Source organism: Diabrotica undecimpunctata, chromosome 3, assembly GCF_040954645.1.
Source record: "Diabrotica undecimpunctata isolate CICGRU chromosome 3, icDiaUnde3, whole genome shotgun sequence".
NCBI lineage: Eukaryota > Metazoa > Arthropoda > Insecta > Coleoptera > Chrysomelidae > Diabrotica > Diabrotica undecimpunctata.
This window is the reverse complement of record NC_092805.1, coordinates 375,503-383,801: the sequence shown is the minus strand read 5'-3', so window position 1 is coordinate 383,801 and position 8,299 is coordinate 375,503. Positions and strand designations below refer to the sequence as shown.

Genomic DNA, 8,299 nt, shown 5'->3' with positions numbered 1-8,299 from the left:
TGGACTTATGATACAATTAAGAGAAAAAAGCTCTTTAAAGCAATACAGCAACTGGGACTACCAAATCATCTGATGGAACTCGCGAAGTTAACAATGTATAACATGGTATGTCGGGTACATATGCAGGGAAATCTGTCCTCAGCCTTGAAGCTAATTACGAACCTAGACAAGGAGATATAATATTGTGTGTGTTGCTGTAGTATTTTTTTCTCACTCTGAATATCACAGAAATCTCCTAACAGTAAACGAGTATTAACGTGTAGCCCCATTCTTTATGCTGCTGCTTACATGCGCATGGGCAACACTATCAAAATGAAATCAACTGAGAACTGCAAAAATGGCTGCCTTCACACGCAGTGCTACTAACTTGATAAAACAATTTAGAAAAAAATTATTTGTTCAGTAGGAAATGAAAAAATAATTTATAAATACTTTTATTCTATTAATTAAATCTTCTCTAACAACTTCTGTAACAAAGCGTTCTGTATTTTCATCTGTTTAATAACCTCGTTCTGTTGTTCCATCCGCGTTTCCTCTAACTCGAGATTTTGGGTTTCTCTTTGCGCGGCCCCATCCAGATACTGCACTATTTTCGAATGCAATTCGTTAGACTGCCTCAACATTTCCGTGTTGGTCCTATTTTGTTTTGTTATTACTTTTCTAAGTTCCGCTAGTTCCTCTACTATCTGCGGGGCACTAGAATCTTGCATAATATAATCCGCGTTCTGAAGAAGTTCTTCGTCTACGTTTTGGATGATTTTAATATGAGATTTGTCGCCTACGCTAGTCTCCGTTCCGCTAAAACTAAGTGAATTAAAATTAGACAACTCACGTATGCACAATAAAACGACAAAATGTGTTATCTCCCTTAACATATTACATAGCAGCAACAATAATGAGATTAGTAGCATATGGTTCAAATAAGTGTATTACAATTTATATAAATCTTTATGTAGCGTGTACTGGACTCAAAAACGGGACCTTAAGATGCTCACATCATTTCCTACAAATTCTGGAAGTGTTTATCTGTTATATGATACTTTAAAAATGGAGAAACCTTAAGAGAAACTATGAAAAAAATGCTAGAGAGTTTTATCTGAAAGAACTTCACTGGGAGATAGTTCATATATGACTCGTTTTTTTATATGTTTATAATTAAATGCTCTATTTGTAATCTTATTTTGATCATTAAAATTTAAATTGAATAATGAAAAAAAAATCGACTTTTATGGGTCCCTTAAAAAATCCCCAGGATCACCAAACTAACTGATTTTAATTTTTCAAAGTGGGGTCAAAATATTGCATTGTGTTCCCTAAAAGTCAGACGCAACAACATGCTCTGATCACAGAATAAAAGCTTTAATGAAACACACTTAAAATATTTTTGAAAATAACACACAGCAGAATTGTTAAAACTCTTGAATATGAAGTTAGTGACACACAAATTTTTATTTAGAAGTGGTATGGCCACAAGAGATGCTTTGTTTTGGCTCAGAAATGCATGGACATGAATCAAGACATATACTTATGTTTTGTAGACTTGATAAGATGTAATATAAAAAGCTTGTAGATATTTTATATTAAAAAGCAAAATTAATGACAGTTGTGTTACGAAAATTATATCTAATCTATATTGGAATTAAATTGCCCAGAAAAGAGTTGACAACCAGAACAACTAGGATATTAAAATTTAGAGAGCAGACTGCTTTATCAAAAAGAGTGTGCTGTCCTCACTACTCATCGATGTCTACAGTTAAGTGGTATTTAAAGAAGCACTCTCATATTCAATGAACTAGAGACTCAGTCCTTGTCAAAACACAAATACTACACTCTGGAAAGAACATCTTATCCAGACAAGCCTTCCAAATCTGATACAAGTAGCGATTCCATCTCAACAGCCGCCAAGATGCTTCACTAAGCACACAACTACCACAGTGCATTTTCGGGGCTGATTTGCTTTATCAACAACACATTCAAAGATAACCTGAAAATGATCGAAAGATCCTAAACATGGACTCACAAATGTTCATCCTTTTGAAATAAAAATCTTTTACCTTTCCCTCAAAATGAACACTGTAGTAGTAGTAAAGCAGTATTCAATGAAGGTATGTGTATATTGAAAAATGTTTGAATAACTTGTTTCGCAGACAATATAGTAATAACAAAGAATATAGACGCTTATTCTTTGGTAATAATGAAAGATAAAAACAATAATTTACATAACTTAAGGGGGGGGGGGTAGGGTTTATTTTCAATATTAACATTTTTTTTGAGAAATTGTTTAATAATAAATTATTTATAACATCAGTATATTATAGTATAACATTTCAAGAGTATTATCTGAAATTTTGGTATAAAATATTAAAAATTAAGAAAATGACAGCTAATTTTCCAAGATGACAAAAAATTACTTTGCAGAGTTTATTGTAACTTATAACTGGATCATTTGACAAAAAACCAAAAATATTTCGTTAGTTTATGAGTTTCCATAGGTCGCAAAGTTTGTATGCTGTAGAGGATATAAGGTTAGAGCTAAGCCTAAGGATGCTTAGGTGTTACATATTCTGTTGACTGGGAAGCATGTACTCTAAAACCAGTGCACATAAATAAGTTTGCTACCTTTGAATTTTGGTGTTACAGAAAAATCCCATGAATATCATGGATTCCCAGAGTGCCAAATGTGGAAGTAACTAGAATAATAGGAAATAAAGTTGAAATTATATTAATTACTTGTCATGGGTAATTATTGTGGCATTGTCATAAATATGACACTTTACACAGTCACTGTAAATAGCTGAAAAATAGGAAACTAGCATCAATTTTCTGTTCTAAAATCTTTCACCACTTCTTTGGGTAAAGCATAATCAAATTCTAGTTATAGACAATCTTTTGGAGACATTTCTACACAAATTTTTGTACTTCAAATGATCTTAAACAGAATCTCTCCAGACTATGAAATGATTATATTACGAAAAATATAAATTTATGTTAAAATTGTTCAAATAAATTCAATATCGAGATTTTAATTATCAAATAAGTAGCATAAGATGAGAACATCTCTTTTATAGAAGAATTGCAGAAAATAGACTTCCTGAAAGTACTAAGAGACCACTGGAGACCTATGAGTTAAAAGAAAAGATAAGTGAAACAGATATTAATATTGTACCAACAGATCTAATTAAGTTGATATGCAATGAGTATACCAATCAGAATAAATAATTTTAAAAGTTTCGTTTCCGTTTGTTAAATAAAAACAATAAACTCTTGAAATAGTCACTACATATTGAAATAACCTTTACAGAAGCCCTGTACATTTTAAAATACTCACCCTGGAGGTTCATTTAAGTTGATTTCAAAATATTGATCAGAATTTTTCTTAATCCTTGGGAATTTTTGGGAATTGTTAAATGCCTTGTTGAACATATTTTCTTGTGGTCGTTTGCTTAAAATTTCAGTTATTTCGCTGAAAATATTATGAAGGTTAAATAAATTAAACGCGGCTAATCAACCTCGTTATAATTGGTAAAAATTAATAAAACTTACTTCTCAAAAGGACAGTTTCTTTTACTTCCATACTTGTCAAGTTTTTCCATCTTATTTCTGTAGTTTCTTTTTAAGGTCTTCCACTTGTTTTCACACTGGGCTCCTGTATAATAGTAACCCTTCCTGTTCATATCTTTCGAAACTAGCTCCCATAATTTTTTCTGTGTAGTAATTATACCAGAATCTAACATATCACATTTTTCGTCATATACTTTCAACAATTCTCGTGTAGCATCATGATTCCACTCTATTCGCTGCTCCTCTAAAAAATTAAACCTGTTAATTAATTACACCGTGTCAATAAAAGTGCAGGTTTAAAATGCTCAAACTTTTGGAACTACCTACCAGAAAAAAACTTTCTGGAACAATGAAATGTACACTTACCGATCTTTCTCTTCAAATAATCTTAAACAACGTTAATATAGAACACTTGAACTAAACACAACCAAGTTTAGACATTCTGACAATAGAAAAAAATAGTAAAATAAGATGACAACTTGCAAATACCTGTTATATAAATAACGTTTGAGGGACTACCCTCCAGAACTTCATTCTTCATAGTTTCCATGCAGAACTCAATTCTTTAACAAATTTAAAATAAGTTTTAATTTCGAACACTTCTGTTCTAGAGCTGAAAATGGCTCTAATTCTGTTCAACTTTATTCAGTGCACGAAACGGAATCCAAATGAGAGTCAGGCGTCAAACAAATGATTCTGACATTTGACAGGTATCACAGAACACAAAGCGAATTAATGAATCCCTTGAATCCGTAGAATTGTTTCTTATGTGGTGGAGAAACAAGACTTTTCTTTTTCATCAGCCGCCATGTTTTTCGTACAGACAAAAATGGCAATGACTGATAATATAGATAGTATACGTTATAATAAAGAATATAGACGCATACGCAAAACAAAATAAGTTGATCATGATGTTAGTTCCTTATTTGTACCACTAGGGAGCGGTCATGTCAGCGCTATTACTGCTTCTGCTGCTCCACGCGATGCCGCGTGGTCGTAACATAGCATTAAATTTTTGCGTTTTATAAAATTTTTTGAAGAAAATAAAATATTATTTCAACTTTTAATAAATTAATCTTTTAGAAAAAATATTATGATTCAAATTTTTAATTTAAGAATGTACAAATCTACAAATGATATAATTAAAACTCTCTTCTTATAAACTGTAAATAAAATTACTTAAAAGTCAATCACCGGGAGAGAAAGCTCAAAAAATTGTAAGGTGTTTCGACCAAAAAACAATTCCTGATCTTGTTAGTTGGCTAGAACTGCTTTTTAGCAATTTTAGTTGTAGTTAGCTATTGAAAAAAAATGTGTACTTGCCCTTTGGTAGATTAGCGGATAAATTTGATAATAGTGTCAAAACGTTTAAAACACTGGTTGCCAGATAGCAAGATAATAATGAAAAAAATATATTAAATAATTAGAGCAGAATTTAACTTATTATTCACTTTCTAACTTTAGTATTAATAGTGATTTATATATTATTTTTTTCGTTATTTTATCATTTTATGTTTTCCATATTTAATTAAGTTAATTAATGCAATATCGCATGCTCTTTCACGATTTATTATAAGGAAATGGCAACACTGCCAAATACAAAATTTCCTTCATTTGTAGCTAACTTCATTGGAACGTTCCCTAGACTTTAATCGGTTTTTTTTATATTAATTATTTATATTATTTATATTACTAACCTAAACTGTTTGTTTACATAATGGCTGACACTATTTTTTGATGAAAAGTCCTATTAAACAAACATTTGACGTCTAATGGGGTAGCGAACTAGCGAGTTGTTCAGTCCCCCACTATTTTTATTTTGAGATTAAGTTCTGAAAAAACAAATTCTTATCTGTTATTTAGGATAAATGGGACAAGGGGAATGGTATGATTAATCACCCCCAAACGGGTGACACCCGGAGCGGACCGCCCCTTCTGCCCCACCCTAGCTACGCCACTGCTGGGTATTACAGTTTTATTAGAAATAAATATGTGTGTGTTATTTTATTTTATTTTGATATCCTAGTGATGGTTTTTTTTATTAAATATGTAGATATTATTGTTTTAATTTTTTTTGGTTAGGTAATTTTTTGTTTAGAGGTTCCTCTCATTAACTTCTGACGATGATGAAAAGAATTATCATCATCATTATTCTATTTGCCTTTTCCTATGTACAGCTGGTTCCTAAAAAAACTGATACGACTCTTAGTAATATTTGATCATTTTGAGCAATGCATTTTATTGGTCTGACATTATATTATGTGATATTATATTTATTATGACAGACAAATAATAAAATAAACAAACAACAGACACTTTGATTACATAATGTTAATTCATAAATTGTAATAATTATTAAGGTCTAGTGGCGCACCCAGAATTTGTCTTAGGGGGGGGGTTTTGAAATTTTTTATGCTACCTCCATTTTGAGTCCCTAAAATTTGGGTTTTAGTTTAATTTAAAGTACTAAAGATAGCAGTGCCAAAGATTCAGGTATCTATTATTCTGCCTACCAACTAAAACCACCCTCTCTTACTTGTGCGCCGTTGACTGTCGCACGTACCATACCCCGAAAGTGGGGTGGCCACTTTAAGGCTGACGACATTTTTGGAACACTCCCTTCTCTTATCTAGATCTTATCTATTGTTCTGAAGCTATTTTCTTGTGGCATTTTAAAATAATAACTATTTTAATGGGAATAAGCCACAATTGAAGGTTAAAATAAGGTTATTGACGTTTGACATTAATCCAACTTGTAAATAAAATACATTTTGAAGTCAGCTATCGCCGTATTCCCGTTCTCCTCCGCCAATCCTCCCGGTCCAAGGCATGCTCCTCCTCCAAACCTCTTGATTTCATCGCTCTTCTAATTCCTTCATTCCATGAGCGTTGAGGTCTACCTCTTTTTTTTTTCTTCTAGGAGGCTTCAGTTTGTGAGGTTTTTGGGACCAACGTTCGTCAGGCATTCTCAATAGATGTCCAAACCATTTTGAACCTCTTCTTTCTATTCTGTCAATGACCGTTTCTGTAGCATTCATGATATTTCTTATAGATTCGTTGGTCTTCCTTTCCGGCTTTGATGTTCTAGCACTTCTTCTTAAATAATCCATTTCAACTGCCAACAATCTTCTCTTCAGGTCTGCATTAATTGTCCATACTTCAGAGCTATAACAAAGAATTGATTCAACCGTGGTTTGCCCTATTCTTTTTTTGTTCCTTTTGGAAATGTTTTGATCCCACCATAAGGAGTTCAGACATCCTACAATTTTACATCCCTGATTAATTCGTGTTTAATTTCGGTTTCTTCCAAGCCGTTCTTAGCAATGAGTGGACCTAAATATTTAAATTTTTCCACTTGTTTGATTTCCACGTCCTTGTCTATCAACACTTCAAACCTTGCATCTGAATTGATAACTAAGTAAATATTCTGTTTTCTTCATGCTGACTTGTAACCCCCATTTTAAATATTCTCTCTATAGACGCTTTATCATAAATTCTAGATCAAAAGAATCTTGAGCTAGGATGACTTGGTCATCCGCAAAGTTCAGGGAGAACAGTACGTCATTTCCTATGGGGATTCCCATTCCCTGGCAGTGGTTTTTCCAATTTTGGAGGGCTGCCTCAATATATAAATTAAACAGTAAGGGTGACATATTGCATCCTTATTTTAGTCCTTTAGTTACTTTTATTAGCTCTGATAGTCTATATCCGATTTTTAGGTAAGTAGTGTTATCCCTGTATAATTCTGTGATTATTCGTAAAAGGTATGGACTAATGTCGAGTTGTTGTTAAGTTTGCCACAATTTAAGTCTTGGAACTGTATTATACGCCTTTTCTAGGTCGATGAAGGCTAGATGTACTTCAGTACCAACCGCTATTCTTTTTTCTATTAATTGTTGGAGTATAAACAAGTTATCAGTGCAAGATCAAAGATCAAAAATTCAAACGTCATTAAACTTATTTTAACTTTCAATTGCGACTTATTCCCATTAAAATAGTAATTAGATCTTATCTCTGCCGTTAACCCGGTTGGTGTTTCTCTTCTTCTTCTTTCTTTTTAATGACTGCTATATGTAATTGTGAACACTATTCCATCCCTCCGTATTTCCCGTCATCTTCACGACGATCTCTCTTACAGTCACAGGGTTCATACCTATTTCTTTATACATTCTGTTTCTCTCCACTGTACATCTATTACACTCCAGCATTGTGTGAGTAACAATGTCGGAGTATTCGCAATATAGGCATTTATGTGTATCTGTCTTTCTGAACCTATGAAGATACGCCCTAAAACAGACAATCTACCCAATCCCTTAGGCTCGGGATCAGCATCTTTGTCCACTGAGCAACATATTCCTTGTTGTTTCACTCTTCTTGCCATCTTTCCATTGATCTTTTCCTTTCTTCCTTTTTTTTTATAGCTGTTGTCAAACGCTTTCTTCTCCCATAGAGATGTCTCTTTTCTACTGCTAACACATGCAGAGGAACACAACCAGTGATAGTCCACAAGGCCGCCGCAGATACAGTCTTGTAGGCGCATGCTACTCGCAACAGACTCGTTCTGTCTACTTTTTTATAAGCTTAATATTAGCTATCTATATCTAAATATAATAAAAAATATTATTAATTATTGTGTATTTATCCAATAATTATTGTGTTCTACATATTATTTAAAGTGATAATTTAATTATTCAGTCAGCGTTTTGGATTTTTTGTATTGTGTGTGAAAGACAAGTTA

General features: G+C 32.7%; 1 protein-coding gene across 2 annotated transcripts; it reads right to left on the bottom strand.

Annotated features, from left to right (window-relative positions):
• Nucleotides 1–419: 419 nt before the first annotated feature.
• Nucleotides 420–4,239, bottom strand: LOC140436335 (uncharacterized). Of its 2 annotated transcripts, none has more exons than XM_072525058.1 (4): nt 4,051–4,239; nt 3,544–3,805; nt 3,329–3,463; nt 420–804 (listed from the first exon to the last, which is right to left on the bottom strand). In XM_072525058.1, the coding sequence occupies exons 1-4, from the start codon at nt 4,109–4,111 to the stop codon at nt 447–449; spliced, it is 816 nt and encodes a 271-aa protein (XP_072381159.1). In that variant the 5' UTR covers nt 4,112–4,239; the 3' UTR covers nt 420–446. The 2 variants fall into 2 exon arrangements, with proteins under 2 accessions (XP_072381159.1, XP_072381160.1); XM_072525059.1 differs by having other exon boundaries at nt 3,928–4,237.
• Between the last annotated feature and the right edge of the window lie 4,060 nt (nt 4,240–8,299).